Raw genomic sequence first — 19,851 nt, 5'->3', positions numbered from 1 at the left:
TTCTTCAAAGTAGCCACCTTTTGCTTTGATTACTGCTCCACACACTCTTGGCATTCTGTTGATGAGCTTCAAGAGGTAGTCACCTGAAATGGTTTTCACTTCACAGGTGTGCCCTGTCAGGTTTAATAAGTGGGATTTCAAGCCTTATAAATGGGGTTGGGACCATCAGTTGTGTTGTGCAGGAGGTGGATACAGTACACAGCTGATAGTCCTACTGAATAGACTGTTAGAATTTGTATTATGGCAAGAAAAAAGCAGCTAAGTAAAGAAAAACGAGTGGCCAGTCAGTCAGTCCGAACAATTGGGAAAACTTTGAAAGTGTCCCCAGGTGCAGTCGCAAAAAGGTGTGTCCAAACTTTTGGTCTGTACTGTATGTACGCAAGACTTTCTAGATTTTTTGGTAAAAAGAAATCAAAAAACATATTTTTTTCCCCATGCTACTATTATCATACACTAAATTGTGTTGGTCTATCACATATAAAATGTCTATGAAATACATAATTTGTGATTGTAAAATGACAAAATGTGCAACGCTTTGCAAGAGATGGATCCATCATTCAATGTCCACTCTATCTGTGTTTACTTTGTATACATCAGTGTAACTTAAATAAAACTAACAAAATCTGGTCAATTTACAAGTGTTGAATTTATTCATTTATTCTCAGAACGTGACTCCAAGGCACTCCAAGGAACGATGACTCTTCTCTGTACCACAGGCACAAATCAAACATGCCACCTTGGCATTAGAACATAAGGCATGAGGTTTTAGATTTACAAACACTGTCCAGCTTTAAATCAGTACATAAGACATGAAAAACAGATCGAACTCCCTTCCCGAGCAATCGAACAGCACGAGATTTCCTGCATGCCTGTGAAATTAGTATAAAGTATTTAAAGCACAAACTGAATAAATATGTTTTAATACTGAATGAGTTCAAAAATATGCTAAAAATATACTTATGATAAAGACAAAAATACAATATGGAAGTTAGAGCTCTGCTGTAATGGTTAAGACGGAGAACATTAACCAGTGTGTTAATGACATCAAAACTTAAACTTAAAGATAAATAAAATCCTTTTTTACTTTGACAAATTTCAGTGCGGCTTCAAGAGAAAAATATTTCTTTTAGAGACAGCAGTTTAAAGTTTGCTATAAGACAATTAAGCAAAAAAATATCCTAGAGTCTCTGTAAATTTCCACTTTCTTGTGCTTTTCCTTCCTTTAGTCGTCTTAAAATAATGCCAGGGCCACAACGTATGTAAATGCTCTAATGTTATACATTTAGGAGACTCAGAGGACAAGTCTAAAGCAGACTAGAGCAAAAATATGCCTCAAACATTAACGAAGATGTGTCTCACAAAAATGGCAAAGAAGCACAGATGATACATAAACCACGATAGCACAGAAGGCCCTGAACAAATAAGGCCACTCATGTGCTTCATAGGCAGCAAGCCTTTTCATAAATATACTAAAGAAAACTCTTTCTGCTTCTCTGTAGATCATCTGAAGAACAAACTACACTTTCTAGAGTTTTATTTAAGTCATGAAATGCAGCTAATGTTAAGAACCTGGGTTATAAATTAGAAGACAGGACATAGAAACAAAAATTAAAACAAATTCATAATTTTTTTGGTTAATTCTATTAAAAGTTGTTTTAAGAAGAAAGCACAAACGCAGGGTTTGACTTTATGTATTTGCGAAAAAGATAATTTCGTTATAATACCATATTTGTAAGACAATTGTGTCATTTAAAACCTGCACTGTAAGCCCTGAGCTTATTACCTGCCATGACTTCCCATGATTTTTGATCACTTGTGAAAAATTAAACAGCAACAGTGAGTAAATAAAAGACATGAAATCAAAGCAGCTGGTGCCAGTATGCCCTGCAGTTCTGTCTGGCTCTGTGGAGTCGTGGTGGTGCTGCAGCTGAGGACCTCAGAGCTCCTGTAAAGCTCTCTGGCAGTGGTAGAGGAGGCAATCAGGCAGGTCAGGGACTGGAGAGCGCAGCCATACGGCCAGCATGCCGCCATGCACGCGACAGTGCATGAGACACGGCTGATCCCGCTGCAGGCAGCAAGCTGCAATACCCTCCACACCTGAGAGAATGGTCAGAAAAGTCAGTCACAAAGAGGTGAGGTCCCAATAAAATAAGCTTTTTTCTTTTTTTTTTATTAAAGTATTTGCTTCATTCTGTCTGATAAATCCTAACAATCACCATCAAAGCATCTTTTACAATTGTTCAATTGTTTAACACATGGAAAAGCAAGCACTTTACCAAGTGCCAAAACAAGAACAATAATGACCCATCAGGGTAAATATCTGGAGAACACACATTCATTATTTTCAAAGTCAAAAACCGGGAAATTTATGGATTTAGTCAAAGTTAAAAGTAGTCAAATAACTCAGAGAATCACATATAATCGGTATCAGAAAAGCTGAATAAATACTTAACTATACATGAAACCCGCATCATATTTGTTCCCCCCGGAATCTACTTTTATCCTTAAAGTTTCAATAATTATTATTATAAGTATTACTGTTTGAATAAAATGCTGGTTTTGCCTTTTGCCTACATGGAAAGTTAATGATTAACGGACCTTAGCTTACAGAGCTGATAATGATAAACAGTCATTTATGTAAAAGCATTTTCATTTCTCCTCAACTTTTATCTCTCTTCTTTAAAAGGGCAAAAATAGACATACAAAGACTTCAACATTATCTCTACACAGAAACTATCAAGTTAAGATCAAAATAATATATTAACCTAAAGAAAATGTTTCACAACACTATTTATATATACATATATGTATCTATACGTATGTATATAAACATATATATACATATGTTCACATGTCTCTGGTTTAGCCGATAGGTATTTAGTAAAAAGGAACATGGACCAAACAGTAACAATATTTAGTTTTTAATGTAATGTATCACAGTCATAAACATGTCTCTGAATGGTTTTTTCAATGTGAAAAAGAAATAAAGCCATATTTTCAACATATGCAGTGCCTTGCGAAAGTATTCGGCCCCCTTGAACCTTTCCACCTTTTGCCACATTTCAGGCTTCAAACATAAAGATATAAAATTCTAATTTTTTGTGAAGAATCAACAACAAGTGGGACACAATGGTGAAGTGGAATGAAATTTATTGGATGTGTCAAACATTTTTAACAAATAAAAATCTGAAAAGTGGGGCGTGCAATATTATTCGGTCCCCTTGCGTTAATACTTTGTAGCGCCACCCTTTGCTGCAATTACAGCTGCAAGTCTTGGGGTTTGTCTCTATCAGTTTTCCACATCGAGAGACTGAAATTCTTGCCCATTCTTCCCTGCAAAACAGCTGGAGCTCAGTGAGGTTGGATGGAGAGTGTTCGTGAACAGCAGTCTTCAGCTCTTTCCACAGATTCTCGATTGGATTCAGGTCTGGACTTTGACTAGGCCATTCCAATACCTGGATACGTTTATTTGTGAACCATTCCATTGTAGATTTGGCTTTATGTTTTGGATCATTGTCTTGTTGGAAGATAAATCTCCGTCCCAGTCTCAGGTCTCTTGCAGACTCCAACAGGTTTTCTTCCAGAATGGTCCTGTATTTGGACCCATACATCTTTCCATCAATTTTGACCATCTTCCCTGTCCCTGCTAACGAAAAGCAGACCTAAACCATGATGCTGCCACCACCATGTTTGACAGTGGGGATGGTGTGTTCAGGGTGATGAGCTGTGTTGCTTTTACACCAAACATATCATTTTGCATTGTGGCCAAACAGTTCGATTTTGGTTTCATCTGACCAGAGCAGCTTCTTCCACATGTTTGGTGTGTCTCCCAGGTGGCTTGTGGCAAACTTTAAACAAGACTTTTTATGGATATCTTTGAGAAATGGCTTTCTTCTTGCCACTCTTCCATAAAGGCCAGATTTGTGCAGTGTACGACTGATTGTTGTCCTATGGACAGACTCTCCCACCTCAGCTGTAGATCTCTGCAGTTCATCCAGAGTGATCATGGGCCTCTTGGCTGCATCTTCTCCTTGTTCGAGACGAAAGTTTAGAGGGACGGCTGGGTCTTGGTAGATTTGCAGTGGTCTGATACTCCGTCCATTTCAATATGATTGCTTGCACAGTGCTCCTTGGGATGTTTATAGCTTGGGAGATCTTTTTGTATCCAAATGCGTCTTTAAACTTCTCCACAACAGTATCTCGGACCTTCCTTGGTCTTCATGATGCTCTCTGCGCTTTGAACTGAACCTTGAGACTATCACAGAGCAGGTGCATTTATACGGAGACTTGATTACACACAGGTGGATTCTATTTATCATCATCAGTAATTTGGGACAACATTGGATCATTCAGAGATCCTCACTGAACTTCTGGAGTGAGTTTGCTGCACTGAAAGAAAAGGGGCCGAATAATATTGTACGCCCCACTTTTCAGTTTTTTATTTATTAAAAAAGTTTGACACATCCAATAAATTTCATTCCACTTCTTGATTGTGTCCCACTTGTTGTTGATTCTTCACAAAAATGTTGAATTTTATATCTTTATGTTTGAAGCCTGAAATGTGGAAAGACGTTGAAAAGTTCAAGGGGGCTGAATACTTTTACATTCCTAAATTAATATTTCATGTTATGTTTTAACATGAAATATTAAGTATTTCCATGAAAATATCTGCACCCTGGAAATAGCAAGATACATTGAAGTTAACATTATTAATTACTATAAATGAAAACAGCTGAGGGGGACACATGTGCTTGTATTTACTGACCAAGAAACCAGCTTTACCTATAATTTCCACAACATGAAGCTGAATCTTTCTCTTCAGTACGTCGAGAGTGGCTGTGAGGGGATCCTGGTCATCATCTAGCAGCGTCAGATTCTGCTTTGTGTCATGAGAGTAGTCCAACCACATGGCTCCGTACTCCTCTGTAGACAGCCTCAAGGCTCTGCAGGAAACACAATAGACTCATTTAAACACCATCCCAATGAAGCTACACTTGCAACAAAATCCCAATACCATCTTACCTGATGAAGCTTGTCAGAGGAAGTTTGTATGAGAACTGTGCCGTCTGAGGTGACCCGGCAGGCAGCTGCCAGGATACCGCCGCAGACAGATCAAAGTGAGCTGAGGGTCTCCTTACAGATAGGAAATACTGACAAACTGCTACACTGTGGCTTTTTAATTCCTCCGATGGACAGTCACACACACAGGATACCTTCAACACAGGAACATTAACAAGAACATGCCTTTACATTTATAACAGATGTATGCATAGAACCTATTTGAAAGTATTCTGTTGCATAACGCACCTCTAGTTCCTCAGAGTTGACTTGCAGTCGTATCTGCTGAAGGAAAGAGTCTGAGCAGTTGGAGACAAAGACAACAAGCACGACTGAATCTTCTTTCTGCACGTGGCAGGCTGAGACATCCAGGCTTTGGTTGGAGCACAGTGGAGTGATTTTGGAGCGAGAAAGAGCAGAAAGCTCTGCTGGAAAATGTGAGGTGAGACACAAGTATTTAGACCTGTCTGGGTCTTTGTGTGGAGGAGGTTCTGCTGTCACACGTTCATCTCTGATGATAGGAGTATTAACTCCCTTTGTGTCCGTGTCGGTTAACTCTTCTTCTGGATTACAGGAGCCGTTCGTAGAGGTGAGGTCCTGAGGGACTCCTTGTGTCTGTTCAGGTGAGGAAACGTCCAGGTCTGATGACTCCAGCGGGTTCTCACACAGCAAGTTATCGGCACCATCAGAAGGTGAGACAAGTGTTGGTTGCTCAGTACTGCCTGAAGCTTTGGTTTTTCTTCTGAAACGCTGGGATGTTGGCTCAGACTTTCCCATCTGATAGAGGAAGAAGAATTAGGTTCTAGGACACATTCATATTAGCCACAAATTAGTCTGGAGTTCTACAGTACTGCAAATGGCTGCATTATCTGCTTCCTCACCAATAATAGTTTTTTTACAAATTCATCCCTAAGACATCCCTAACTCTAAACCCCAAAATAATCAAGACAGAAAATTAACTTGACGTTTTATAACTTTGCCTCTCTTGTGTAAATGTTCTAATATTTTCATTCTTGTCTTGAAATATTTTAGAGTCCTGTTAATAAAGACAGGCAAAAACCATGAAATAATTTGTCTTATGTTGCAGAAACAGTACTCGTTGTGACCCATTTTTCAGTTCACTGGTACAGCCAAACCAAATTTATATTTAAAATCTACTGGTATTTTATGAAGCTCATGATGCTATGCCCTCTAACATGATTCCTTCTGTCGTTTTTGAATTGAAACAGATCCACAGCATCACAGATCCTCTACCGTACTCAACAGTGTGCATCAGGTTCTGCACCACTTAGTGATCCACTGTGCATGGTGGCAGTAGACGCATGGGTCCTCATCCAATGTAGTCGGCAGTGGTAAGAGATATCGGCCTCGTGCCATATTTTTACCAAGAGGGGAAAGACAGAAAGTTGTGGCTTACTAATCAGTTTTTGTTTTTTTACGAATTATTTAGAATGATTGTTTATGCTGCTGCAAACAAATATGTTTTCCATGTCTTATGAGCATCGAATATAGTTTTAATTTCAAGTTAAATTGCAAAGCATAGAAATTTATACAATGAGTCCTCCTGCAGACAAGTTAAATTATATCAATGAACAAATATTTGGTCTATTTCTTTATTGATAATAAAGTCTAATTTTAAAATGCAGAATAGTTATAGCTCTTAGTCACTGTAAAGTAAATCTAAAACTATGGTCTTTAATTCAAATTTTGCTACTGCAGTCATGCTCTTCCAGAGTTATCAAAATTAAAATCTGTGTCTAGGTCAACATTCTAGTGACTCAGGCTCACTGGGCTGTTTCACCATTTATTTTCTGTGCTCTTTTAGTGGGCAATATTTAATGAATTATGTGAATTTATTTAACTTTAACCTTAACTGTATCAGACTGTTTTAAAAGAGCTCGGTTTTATCTTTTTCTCTGGTGTCTGGAGCGGTAAATTATCTTTAAAGTAGTAAACAAAAGGACAGGAATGAACTAATGGTCAGGAAAGCTGGTTGGTAAATCTCAACTTAATCCAAAGTCTCTGTAGACCAAACATGTGACCTGCTCCTGCTTAAATGATGACACCCACCACCCTAAGTGGTCCACTCCTTTTTAACTGTAGAACAAACAGGCAAGCAGGTTTCTAACTGCCTATCAAAAGAACGAACACAAAGAAGGCTGCCCCGTCTTCCATATCCATTTATATATAACTGTACAGGTCCTTCTCAAAATATTAGCATATTGTGATAAAGTTCATTATTTTCCATAATGTCATGATGAAAATTTAACATTCATATATTTTAGATTCATTGCACACTAACTGAAATATTTCAGGTCTTTTATTGTCTTAATACGGATGATTTTGGCATACAGCTCATGAAAACCCAAAATTCCTATCTCACAAAATTAGCATATTTCATCCGACCAATAAAAGAAAAGTGTTTTTAATACAAAAAACGTCAACCTTCAAATCATCATGTACAGTTATACACTCAATACTTGGTTGGGAATCCTTTTGCAGAAATGACTGCTTCAATGTGGCGTGGCATGGAGGTAATCAGCCTGTGGCACTGCTGAGGTCTTATGGAGGCCCAGGATGCTTCGATAGCGGCCTTTAGCTCATCCAGAGTGTTGGGTCTTGAGTCTCTCAACGTTCTCTTCACAATATCCCACAGATTCTCTATGGGGTTTAGGTCAGGAGAGTTGGCAGGCCAATTGAGCACAGTGATACCATGGTCAGTAAACCATTTACCAGTGGTTTTGGCACTGTGAGCAGGTGCCAGGTCGTGCTGAAAAATAAATCTTCATCTCCATAAAGCTTTTCAGCAGATGGAAGCATGAAGTGCTCCAAAATCTCCTGATAGCTAGCTGCATTGACCCTGCCCTTGATAAAACACAGTGGACCAACACCAGCAGCTGACACGGCACCCCAGACCATCACTGACTGTGGGTACTTGACACTGGACTTCTGGCATTTTGGCATTTCCTTCTCCCCAGTCTTCCTCCAGACTCTGGCACCTTGATGTCCGAATGACATGCAGAATTTGCTTTCATCCGAAAAAAGTACTTTGGACCACTGAGCAACAGTCCAGTGCTGCTTCTCTGTAGTCCAGGTCTGGGGAATGCGGCACCTGTAGCCCATTTCCTGCACACGCCTGTGCACGGTGGCTCTGGATGTTTCTACTCCAGACTCAGTCCACTGCTTCCGCAGGTCCCCCAAGGTCTGGAATCGGCCCTTCTCCACAATCTTCCTCAGGGTCCGGTCACCTCTTCTCGTTGTGCAGCGTTTTCTGCCACACTTTTTCCTTTCCACAGACTTCCCACTGAGGTGCCTTGATACAGCACTCTGGGAACAGCCTATTCATTCAGAAATGTCTTTCTGTGTCTTACCCTCTTGCTTGAAGGTGTCAATAGTGGCCTTCTGGACAGCAGTCAGGTCGGCAGTCTTACCCATGATTGGGGTTTTGAGTGATGAACCAGGCTGGGAGTTTTAAAGGCCTCAGGAATCTTTTGCAGGTGTTTAGAGTTAACTCGTTGATTCAGATGATTAGGTTCATAGCTCGTTTAGAGACCCTTTTAATGATATGCTAATTTTGTGAGATAGGAATTTTGGGTTTTCATGAGCTGTATGCCACAATCATCCGTATTAAAACAATAAAAGACTTGAAATATTTCAGTTAGTGTGCAATGAATCTAAAATATATGAATGTTAAATTTTCATCATGACATTATGGAAAATAATGAACTTTATCACAATATGCTAATATTTTGAGAAGGACCTGTATGCGTCCTGACCCAGCTCACCAGACACAGGGAGCTCTGGGAGGCCAGACCGACAAACAGTGAGGACGCCAGCTGCTGTTTCTTCTGATCACATTCAGGGGTTGGTGTCGGAGTTGGCGTTTGACTGTTTGAGCCGTCAGTGTCGCCCCGCTGGTTGAAGGACCGGACTGGGCTGGCAGCCTCAATCTGAGGAGCTCCTTCTGTAGGTTCTTTCTGAGCCAGATAGCCACCTCTGCCCCACATCCTCTTCACACCATCCAGCTTCAAAGCTTTAGAGCTGAAACACCAAAATGGACTCAGCATTGAAAGCACTAAGAGTATCAATTCTGCACATGGCTGTGTGTCTGAGTCCATGTACCTGCCCTTGTGTGAGAAATCATTGCTGTCGCCTGAGAGACCGGAGCTCATGGACAACAGCGTGGGAGACTGCCTGTCTGGGATGCTGCAGGAGGACATGCTGATAGGCAGCGACAGTCCATAGGGCTCCAGGTTCAGCACTGAGACAAACAGCAAGATCAGGACAAGCCCAAACAAAGTAGTGAACATTCTGCCAAAACATTTGCATAAGATTTACCTTTTAAACGACACAGCTCCTCCTGCCTTTGATGTGGAGGCTTGTAAGGAGCAGCGCCCGCAGCCAACGCCTCGGACACAAATCCATCCAGAAATGAAAGCGAGGAATCCACCTGGAAAACAACCCAATTACAGCTGCAAACAGGTCTGTAAACAAAAAAACAAAACTGGTTAAACTGCCAGGGTGATGTCTGATATTATGGCTTAATTTTACATTAGTTAGGCCAAAAGAGGCAGAGACAAGTAGGTTGCCACCCCTGATGACAATGTGTAAAAAAGCCTAAGTAAATGTTTCAAAGCATATTTATGTTTACATTTTTTTATTTCACATGTAGATAAAAGGTAAAGATTTGTTTCTATAAGCACCTGAGATTTAAAACAATATGAACTGATTCCAAATTTAAAACATAATTTATGTTGTGGTCCAGACAAAACCTACATTAATACTCTATGACAGTCTTGCTGTTAACCTCAGCTTTCTCACTTCTCCAGACATGCTAAAGCAGCTGCTCAAATTAGTTTACAGTACTTCCTGCTGCTCTTGTAACTATTTTCATTGATACTGTAATAAACTCTGCACCACGGAGGACATGTGCATGCAAGTCAACAAACACTACGCCTGTCAAACTGCAAAACACATTAATTCAATCAGCCTTCTCTAAGCTCACTAACTGAAAACATTATTAATGTCACAAAACACTGTTCTTTTAAACATGAATCAACAGCTCAGCAGCCACGCATGTGTATTACCTCCACAGGCTCCATGCTGACACTTCGAGGTAACACCTTGGCTTGCAGGTCAGAGTCTTGGCTGAGGATCTGTAGCTCATGGGCTCTTTGTCTCAGCATTGTGTCCAGGGAGCTGCTGTATGTTTCAGAGATGTCACGAACCAAAGTTAGAGCCGCTCCACCAGAGCAGAGCTTGGTCATTGCCATAAGGATCCAGCACTTTGTTTCACTGCTGCTGCTCTTCGTGTCCAACAGTTTGGCCAGCAGCCTCAGAACGACGTCTGGCTCATCGTCCTCCCTTAAATGAGAGTACTCACCAAGAACCTGAACACAACACATCAAAACTTTAGAAGTTAGATGTTTTTGTGTAAATTCCTATGAACCCCTTTCTTTGATGTTTCCTTTCCTTCTATCTATCAATCCTTTGATAGTCTGAACAACACCCACCCAGCAGATTACTTGGAGGAAGCGCTGTGGCAGTTTGCTGGAGTCTCCTTGTAGCAAAGAAATGTAGGAATTCACAGCGAAAAGCCTCAACTTCTTGTCTTCTTCCACGCTGTCAAATCCTGGACATATCGGAGAAAATCAGCACTATAAAAAAAACTAATAATAGTAGTGGAGCAAGCAGGGTTTGTGGTTAACTCACCCTCAGAGAGCAGTTTAAGAAAACTGTGTGGGATGTCTGGCTGCAACAGGTCTCCACCGAGTGAAAAAATTGTGTTCATGGTCTCAATAAACCATTCATTATCTGGTGCATATGTATGAAATTCTATAGGAAAAATATACAAACTAAGCCTAGAAACTGAACGTTCAGCAGAACTGATTAATATGACATGACAAAACGGCCACTTTCACTGAACCGCTCTTCAAAACAGGAAAGACAAGTAGTACAGAGAGTACAGTAGCTGTGTGCTGATCTTCATAGGACTGAAAATGGCAATGAAAATAGCTTTTACATGTTTACATTTTACATTATATGCTAGCTACACACCAAGCAGTTGTTTGGGAGTGATGCTAGAAAAAAGCTTGTTCTGTCCCACCATCACAAATGTATGGTTTACTCTCTTTACAGGTACTTTAATTGGAAACGTGTGCTTTGGTCAGATGAGACAAAGATTTAGTTTTTCTGCAACAAACACTCTGTGTAAGACTGACCTACAACAAAGGAAGAATATGTGGGAAATCACCTTATACCCACTGTTAAGTACGGTGGAGTATCTATTATGATCTGGGCTTTTTTCTCTTCTAAAGGCCCTGGAAATTATGGTATTATGAACTCTTTGCAATTCGGGGCGATTTTAAATATAAAAAATGTGGGAACTTTACAAGAAAACTGAAAATAGGTGAGACTTTATTTTAAGGCTTTTCACATGTTTACCAAAGGTGTACAAATAAAAAATGACCAAAATAAGTAAAAACAGCCAAAAAATAACTTAGGAAACAAGGAACAATCAAACCAAAGAAGTTAAAAAGGAGGCCAATTGTTCAAACTCCTGGCAGACTCAAGTTTAAAACAATCCTTTAATTTAACCAACATGTTTTCTGACTGGAGGTACTATTGACATTTTGCAGTAGCCCAGCCAGAGCTCTGACTTGAATATGATAAATGAAATGAACTTCTATAGCGCCTTTCCAGTCATACCGACCAGTCAAAGTGTTTTACGGTATACCAACATTCACCCAATCGCCCACACTCATACACCGAAACGGTAGTAAAAACACAGTAAATGAATGTAGATTAGATACAAACACTGAAACATTTGTAAGGATATTTTTCTGCCAGTTCTGCCACCTTCCCAACCAGGTCCATGCTGGTATGATCATCTTTACTGATTCGCAGAAAGTCCAGCATCTTCTCAACGATTACCGTGACATTCTGGTCATTAGTTATTCGAAAGAGTAACTCCAGCGTCTGAAAGAAAACCGAAAAAAAAAAAGCCAGTGATGCTCGAAACCTTTTATAGTTCGACACCAGAACCCACGACTAAAGTCGCATCCGACTCACCTCCCGCTTGATAATGAGGTCAGGGTGATCTAGACACTCTATTATGGTCATCTGATGCTGCAAGGCTAACTTTGGGTCCTGCTGGACCACGTAGGTTAGAGCCTTCAGACCTACAGTAAGATTCAAGTCATACTGTAAATCTTACTTTTTATTAGGGGGAAATAATTTGCATGAAATCATGTTTTCTCAACCTACCGAGATACTTTAGATTAATCTTTGCCGACAGAACAAAGTTGCCGATGCACTTTGCAGCTTTCTCCAATAGGTCAGATTTGGGATAAATGGTGTAAATACATTTTACGCACTCGTATAAAATAGCTGTAAACAGGGAGAGATGCAATTAAGCGGCTGACAGGTTATCCTATATTTTTCAAAGTAAAACACCTTTTTAAAAGACAACGAACACACCATAGGTGATGTTGTGGTTCATCTCTGCTCTTCGCAAAGACTCGTCAAGGATGTCATACATGATCTCACTTGTGCTGGGCAAAGAGAGAAGGAACTATAAAAACTTTGTGGACATCCAGTTAAACAGAAGGAGGAGTGAGAAATGATTACCTCTGGTCATTTTTCCCCAGTAAGGAAAGTATTCTGAGAAGGTGGATTTGAAGCCACGGAGCGGGAACGCTGTGATAGTTAAAATCCATTGGCAGCTTCCCTCCCACCACCTGTGTGAGTATGGTGACAAAACTTGGTGCGAGATCTTTGTAACCTTCTGGATTCTCCTGAAACAAAGATGCAATTTTATATATCATAACTGCAGGTTACACCACAGAGAAGGAAAAGGTAATATTTAACACTTTAATCGTAGCTAGATACCTGGATGAGCTGCAAGTAGATGTGCAAAGAAGCCGACATCACGCCGGGGTCTTTGTCACACAGGGCTTTACGAAACTTGTAGTGAATGTGCTGAACTTGATTTGGGGCTATCAAGTAGAACTTATATAAGGCCAGGACCGCTTTACGTCGAATTATTTCTCTGCAACATTGTGACAACAAGCACTCGTCGGTTAATGTGTTCAAACAGATTGTTTATCTGAAAAAGGGACGGAGCGCGTCTTACTTCGGGTGATTGAGCTTTTCCTCCACCAGGGGCAGGATGGCAGGGATCATGTCTTTGGGGAACATCTGGCTCACCACTGTGAGAGCCATGCACACTTCAATCAGGTTTGTACTCTGAAGATCCTGCAAACACGTCCACAATATTTAACATCATTATGACCCCTTAAACGTCTCAATCCCTTCTGCTGTTTTATTCTAATATCGTTATTTTCACATCTTGGGTGCATCTTTTTTTAAATTAATGAGGTTTATTACTAATGTGGTGCAGAGCTCACATCACAAACCGTTTGTTTTCTAGACAGAGCCGACCTCAAATGTGCATGGGGCACATTCAGATTTGAGCCTAATTATTCAAAAAGGCAGAGCTTAATAATTTAGCACAGGCAATTTGCTGGATACATATAATACATTAATACGCATGAATACATATAATCTAAGGACATAATCTACTTATTTCTATTTTTAAGAGATGCACTAATCAGGTTTTACTGACCAATATAAACTTCTAGTGTTTATTTTTTGGACTCACCTGCTAGTTCAGATTAATTAGGATTTTCTTTCTAAATAATATATAGATATTATATCCATATATATATATATATATATATATATATATGGATATAATATATCCAAGTACAATGTTGCAAACTTTGTTTTAACTCAATCAACTCAGACAAATACATACAATTAAAGAAATCCGCTAATCTGCTACCATCGCCCCTGAGTCCAACTGAAAATGAATAATTTACAGGATTATTAGCTTCTGTCTCAAAGCATCTGTACTTAACCTTTATCGGAGTTTTTCACCAAACCTAAATGCATTATAGAGCATGCTGTTTGGTGATGCATTTATGAAACTAAATAAAAGTGGGAATTTCCAGCTTTTATGCATTTATGTAAGAGAGGAAAAAAAAGATTAATCTTTATTTGATTTGCTGTTACTGGTCTGAGCCAACCAAGGGGAAATTCACACACTATCTGATGGATTATTCACTCTTGTTTTTTTTTGTTTTTGCTATGTATATTTTAAGATGCTGAAATATTTAGAAAACTTGCGTGGGTAAAGAAACACGAGTCACGCTGTAAAACCTATAAACACCCACCTTTAACACTGTGTTAACCAGGAGAAGAAGCAGCTCATGACCTTCATTCAAAAACAGCGACACGGCAAGGTAACCTGAGAATCACAAACAAATGTGGAACACAGACACTTTCTTTAAATGGTAAATAGACTGAACTTATATACAGCTTTACCAGTCATTTTGACCACTCAAAGCGCTTTACACTACAGCCACATTCCCCCAGTCGCTCTCTTACACGTCCACACATTTAGATGCACAAAACTAACAGAAGAACATTTAGTTTTAAGAATCTGAATAAAATCTGAAAATTTTCAAGTTTCAAAATTTGAACATTTGTTCCTTTTCATTCATTGTATAAGGAAGATGCAATTTAATTTTAAGTCAACAACATTGAAACATTACATTTTTTTTTATTACTGGCTGCTTTTATGAGATATTTTCCCTTTTTTGTAAGGCTTTAACTTGATGTCAGACCTTTGGATCTCAGTCCACCTGGTGACTTCAAAGTTAGTTCCCCAGCTTCTTCTCATCTCATTTATCAAAATCAAAAACAGATTTGGTTGCATGATCAGCACAGGTTACATGTATGATTTATGAAATCATAATCATCATATGTTAATAAATATGTTAATAAATATGACGGCTGGGAGCGATCATTTATATTCCACGCCCTTATTGATTCATAGCTTTGGTGGCCTCGTCCACAGCATTTCCAACATGAATAAAAAGAGCGTAAAAATGACACAAATCAAACCTGAACCAAATTCCTCACAAAAATAAAATCTTTGCAAATATTGTGTAATATCTCATGCCTTTAATAGCATATCTGCTTAAACAAGTATTTCAGAGTATCTTCTTAGAAATCCTGGTGAGGTCCTGTCTTCATCTGACAACCTTCAGGACAAGATCAGTTCATCACCAGAAACAGCACCAGAAACAGACCACCAGTGCATCAGAGATTATCCAGCATCTTTCCTTCAGTACCCTTGAAGTGGCCCTAAACCGTGGCCCCTGTCTAAATGCTAGCTTCCTTAATCTCATGCTGAAATTTACTGGCATATTATAAGCCCCCATGTTAACAGTACCTGCTATGTTATGGCTTTGGACCCCCAGGCTTACATCCTTTAAATTCATTTTTTTAAGTCTGCGAAGCACATTTGATAAATGAGGGCCAATATAGCTCTATCAGAAGACTTGACAGCAAACGCCAAATTAGCCCCGACACCAGAAACATATAGATATTTTTCTCCAGTTATAAATCAGGCGGATAACGAAGAGTTCCTACTCCTCTAACTTTTTATTAATTTTATGTAGATTAGACAAAAAACACATACCAACTCTCTTCTCCAGAACGTTCCCTTGCTGAGCCAGTTTGATGGCATGAATGTAGCTGAAGGAGACCCCGTAGCCCAACATTTCACAGTAGATGGCTCTCACCATGAGCTCCTTCATCTGTCTCTGAATCACATTATAACAGAAGAACAAATTAATGAGGAATATTGTGCTGTAGTAGAAAGGATGAAGTGGGAAAACAACGAGAAGAGTACCATAGTGGTGTTAGGGGAAGACACTTGTTCTTTAATTAACAAAAGCTCTCGCTGAATTAGTTTCTCTTCCTCCTGCACAGAGAGAAATGTAGAAAAGAATACATAGTAGTAACATGGTGCATTATCCTGTGGAAGTAGACATTAGAGGAGGAGCATACTGTGGTCATAAATGGATAGACATGATCAGCATCGATTTGCAGGTTAGCCGTGGCATTATAACGATGGCCAATTGGTACTAAGGGGCAAAAAGTGGGCCGAAAAATGATCCCCAAACCATTACACTACCACCACCAGTCTGAACAGTTGATACCAGGTAGTATGGATCCAAGCTTTCGTGTAGTTTACATGAATTCTGATCCTACATCTGAATGTTGCAGTTGAAATCGAGACTCATCGCATATCTTGGTTGTAACGAGTGATTATTTGCTGTCCTTTTTATCATCGCCAACCAGTCTCGAAACTCTCCTCTGACATCAAAATACAATTTCCATCCACACATCAGTCGCTTACTGTGTGTTTTCCGTTTTTCAAAACATTCTCTTTAAAACAAAGAGATGGTTGGGAACGAAAACCCCAGCAGACTAGCCCAGGTCATCCGGCTACCATGGCACATTCAAAGTCACTAAAAAATCCCCATTCTTCCTTATATCGATGCTCAGTTTGAACTTATCAAGTCGTCTTCACCACATCTGGATGCCTAAATGCACCACGTTGCTCCTATGTGATAAGATGACTTGCCATTTGTGTTAGGAAATTAAACAGGTGTGGCTAATATAGTGGCCTTTAAGTGAAACCATACTTGTAAAAACATTAGATCTTAACAATCCGAGCCCAACACAAGCACCTGAACGCATCACAGAGGATAAGTCTTTCGAAAGTCTCAATTTACCACATATTAACTTCTAACCTGCGACAACAGACAATCTGTGTATACCGTAATGTAATGTAGTGTACATTTCTTTGGTACAAACACATCTTTTATAAAAGAGCAGAGCAGTTTAGCAAGCTAATGTAACAACAACATATTATGTCGCAACTTTTGTTAGCTGTAAAGCACCAACTTACATGTTTAGATGTTAGTTCAGTGATTCCTCTGATGAGGTTTCCTAGTTTAGAGTTGGAGGACAGTTTTGCAGAGCCAGGCTGAGAGTCTAAAGAGAGGAGGCTTGGTAGAGCTGTCAGCGTTTTCTCCACAACATCACTCATTTTGACAACAAACAGCGCGCTTTCCGGGTGGCTTCTGTACTAAAACACACGATTATTAGATCCCCGGTCAATAAATATTAATAAATTATCGTTAAATTCCCTGCTGGACATTTTATATAGCTACTATGGGTAAAATATCATCACACGTCGTCCATTATTTTTTAGGAAGACCGACAAAAGCGTCTTGATGATGTCACTTCCGCTTTTTCTGGGGAATTCCGACTCGCTTCCGGTCTTGTGTTGAAATAGTGTTCCCCTGCGAAGACCTGTTCCCCCGGTGTCGGGAGCGCGCACTGCAGCCAGGATCAGACCGTCTTCACAGCTAATACGACGAAACGTAATCATGTCAAGGTTGTTACTTTAGTTTTTAATCTACAGCTCATAGAAAAAAAAAAAAAAAAAAGTAAAAATTAAACCCGGTCTTGCAAGATTTTTTTTTTTTTTTACACAGCTTTGAGTAGTTTTTTTAAAAACCGAGAGAATCAAAGTCTTTTCCAACTTGTATTTTATTATGAAGCAAATGTCTTCAAATTCACAGGACTTTTATTGTCCATGATGAGAGGAATAAACACTGAAAGACTTTAAGTTATTTGGTTCACATATTATGAGTCAGGAACAAATATTTCAGACAGTCGTAATATTATATTTTAGACAAAACAACACCAGACATTATCGTTTTAAAATTAGCTACTAGAAATATATTTCATTAATCCAGTATTTTGTCATATTTTACATTAGAATGCGATTTACCAGAATAATTAGCTACACTCTCATCTTCGCAGGAAGTGTCCAGCAGAGTGAGCTTCTGTTGTTTTATATCAGCAATAAAATTATAAATAAACACGACGTGTTGGAAAACGCGTTTGTTGGCTAACTGAAGTCCTTTAGGTGAAAGTGAACACGTTGGAAAAGACTGTCGGCGATTAAAAAAACAACTCGAACCTGTGTAAAAAAAAAAAAAACTCACAAGATCAAGTTTAATTTTTACTTTTTTTTTCTATGAGCTGTAGATTAAAAAATAAAGTAACAACATTGACGTGATTACGTTTCGTCGTTTTACCGACAAATCGATCAGAAATGCTGTGAAGACGGTCGGATCCGCCTCTCTGGCTGCAGTGCGCGCTCCCGACACCGGGGGAACAGGTCTTTGCAGAGGAACGGAATTTCGCACAAGACCTGCTCTTTCGGTTCCCAAACGGCTCTGCAGTTCCCCTTATTTTTAGCTCTTATAAATATGCATATCTATGTATAATTCACTGACTGATTTAAGAAAAAAATATTTCCTTTAAACAAGCAGTTTATTTCTGACAGGATATGATACAGGCATCACTCAAAAGATAATAAAACCATGTAAAAGCAGTATCAATTTTGAAAAATTAAAAAAAAAAATTTTCTTCATTTAATTTAAAACGGCATGCTAAAAATTATTTATATCCTTCTCAAAAATCAATAGAAAACATTCGATTAACATTAAAGCCAGCAAATGCTTCTTTATAGCTTACCAGTTCTTTTGCATATTTCCACTGGTATTTTGACAATTTGTCATTGGAACTGTCGAGAAACTTCTACTCACTGCTCGACTGATAAATCTTTAGTTTCTGAAAGAAAGGCTGGTTGTTAGAAGAAGAATCACAGGAGGATAAATTGTATTTTATCAAACTATTAAATCAGAAAAGAGAGAATTAACAATGTGTATACAGTGACCTTCTCTGCTCCACTGCACGCAATCAACTCTCAGGAACATAAAAGGATGTCTAACTTAACATTACAAAGTATCTTATACTATCTAGATCTAGGTGGGGCGGAGACAAGTTTTAGAAGCAGTCTGGCCCTTTGCCGTCATCTTTTCCTGGGAATGTGTGTATAGAGCCCACCCCAACCCAAGTGGTATTCCACTAGTACTTCGAAGGAGTGGGATTTCGATCTTATCCATGTGGGAAGTTCCTCCTGCGCAATGACTGGAAGTTATCACCTGCAGTGGCTACACACACACACTTGTTAATTATCCAGTTTCTCGCCATGGTATGGTGGTGCTCACACCGTTGCAGCTGGTTTCCTCATAACAGGGTTGTTGTTCAGATATTATGCAAATGTTACCTAATGGAATTCAATACAAGCACAAATAAAGTACAAAATTCTAACAGATCCCTGTCAGTGCCACTCCAAAACATCAACGTTCCAGTTTGACAAAACATGTCAGTGCAACTAATATATTACTTTAATTTATGTGTTCATGCACATAGACACATAGAATCACATGGCAGCGATATCATGCATTTCTGCATAGGGTGACGACAAGTTGGCTGTTGGTGCTAGATAGGCTGGATATGGTATTTCAGAATCTGATGATCTACTGGAGTTTTCGTGCCTCATTTCTTGGGTTTGAAATGGTTTGAACAAAAATATTTTGTTGATGCCAAAAGATAAGGGAAAGAGTGGTTTGAGAAATTAGAAAGGCAACAGTAGCTCAAACAACAACCAAGGTATGTAGAAAAACATTTTGACTAACAGAGGTTACACAATGCTATGTCAGCCTGGATCTGGGACCCCGACTCTATGCCACTGCCAGAAAGATAATGGAGTCAGCCAGTAAAACAACTGGCCATGGATATCTGTAGGCAGACTGGTGGAGAGACATTGTTGTCCACGGGGTCACACTGATTTTGTGGGCAAGACCTGCTGCTGGTTAGGCATCAGGAGACCTGGCTGAAGCTGCTCCCTTTTCAAGTGGTGTTTGATCTCCAAAGGTTTCTTCACTGAATGCTGCTTGATGTTATCCTTTATTAGCCAGTAGATGAAGAAGTGGCCTTGCTGGTAGCCTGTCT

The 19,851-nt window shown here is 39.3% G+C and overlaps 1 protein-coding gene across 2 annotated transcripts; it reads right to left on the bottom strand.

The window, feature by feature from the left end:
* Nucleotides 1-627: 627 nt before the first annotated feature.
* Nucleotides 628-18,676, bottom strand: ap4e1 (adaptor related protein complex 4 subunit epsilon 1). 2 transcript variants are annotated; one of them, XM_047387094.1, is made up of 22 exons: nucleotides 18,529-18,676; nucleotides 16,886-17,065; nucleotides 15,821-15,892; nucleotides 15,608-15,731; nucleotides 14,295-14,368; nucleotides 13,193-13,314; nucleotides 12,949-13,108; nucleotides 12,688-12,854; nucleotides 12,538-12,611; nucleotides 12,325-12,447; nucleotides 12,130-12,239; nucleotides 11,897-12,036; nucleotides 10,771-10,883; nucleotides 10,572-10,690; nucleotides 10,146-10,448; nucleotides 9,397-9,508; nucleotides 9,181-9,319; nucleotides 8,844-9,099; nucleotides 5,308-5,835; nucleotides 5,023-5,213; nucleotides 4,783-4,943; nucleotides 628-2,097 (listed from the first exon to the last, which is right to left on the bottom strand). In XM_047387094.1, exons 2-22 carry the CDS (start codon nucleotides 17,024-17,026, stop codon nucleotides 1,937-1,939), a joined length of 3,390 nt encoding a protein of 1,129 aa, XP_047243050.1. In that variant the 5' UTR covers nucleotides 17,027-17,065; nucleotides 18,529-18,676; the 3' UTR covers nucleotides 628-1,936. The 2 variants fall into 2 exon arrangements, with proteins under 2 accessions (XP_047243050.1, XP_047243041.1); XM_047387085.1 differs by lacking the exon at nucleotides 18,529-18,676 and having other exon boundaries at nucleotides 16,886-17,286.
* Nucleotides 18,677-19,851: the final 1,175 nt, after the last annotated feature.

The sequence above is a fragment of the Girardinichthys multiradiatus genome, chromosome 2, assembly GCF_021462225.1.
Source record: "Girardinichthys multiradiatus isolate DD_20200921_A chromosome 2, DD_fGirMul_XY1, whole genome shotgun sequence".
NCBI lineage: Eukaryota > Metazoa > Chordata > Actinopteri > Cyprinodontiformes > Goodeidae > Girardinichthys > Girardinichthys multiradiatus.
This window is presented reverse-complemented; position numbering and strand designations above follow the sequence as displayed.

What these genes read in the sequence shown, in the direction of transcription:
- ap4e1 (XM_047387094.1), bottom strand. Translation starts at nt 17,026, where the DNA reads ATGAGTGATGTTGTGGAGAAAACGCTGACAGCTCTACCAAGCCTCCTC. An exon ending in TCTTAAACTGCTCTCTGAGG is followed by an intron (nt 10,691 to 10,770) that starts GTGAGTTAACCA and finishes CGATATGTCCAG; the next exon opens with GATTTGACAGCGTGGAAGAA. An exon ending in GATTTCTCACACAAGGGCAG is followed by an intron (nt 9,100 to 9,180) that starts GTACATGGACTC and finishes TTGGTGTTTCAG; the next exon opens with CTCTAAAGCTTTGAAGCTGG.